General features: G+C 44.3%; 1 protein-coding gene across 1 annotated transcript; it reads right to left on the bottom strand.

Moving 5' to 3' along the window:
• Window positions 1-4: 4 nt before the first annotated feature.
• LOC105155343 (1-aminocyclopropane-1-carboxylate oxidase 5-like) lies at window positions 5-403 on the bottom strand (the record flags this gene model as incomplete). The annotated part of the gene is made up of 1 exon (XM_011071213.1): window positions 5-403. A coding segment is annotated over one exon (399 nt), but the record flags the coding sequence as incomplete, so codon positions are not given.
• Between the last annotated feature and the right edge of the window lie 3 nt (window positions 404-406).

Here is a 406-nt window from a genome sequence, read left to right on the forward strand (position 1 = left end):
ACATATAGTCTCCAAACACAAACTTAGGATATTTAGCAACATCTTTCACCATGTTCTCAACCTTAGCATCAAGCAATTGTGGAGCAGGCTGAATGGTGGCCTTGAGGGATGGATTGTAGAATGAAGCAATTGATCTCCTTTGCCCATCTGTTTGGGGCACAACCCTGTGTAAAATACTCTTGTACCTCCCATTACTCAAAACTTCAATTTGATCACCTGTGTTAATGACTATAGCATTTTTTAAAGGTTGTACATCAGTCCAAACCCCATCTTTCAACATTTGAAGTCCTTTCACCTCATCATCCTGGAAGAGCAAGACAACTCCCCCAGCATCCGTGTGGGCTCGCAGAGCATTTACCTTCTCCGGGTGCGGGCATGGTGGATAGTGGCTTACCTTGGTGCCAAA

This window comes from Sesamum indicum, unplaced genomic scaffold, assembly GCF_000512975.1.
Source record: "Sesamum indicum cultivar Zhongzhi No. 13 unplaced genomic scaffold, S_indicum_v1.0 C04454, whole genome shotgun sequence".
NCBI classification, from domain to species: Eukaryota; Viridiplantae; Streptophyta; class Magnoliopsida; order Lamiales; family Pedaliaceae; genus Sesamum; species Sesamum indicum.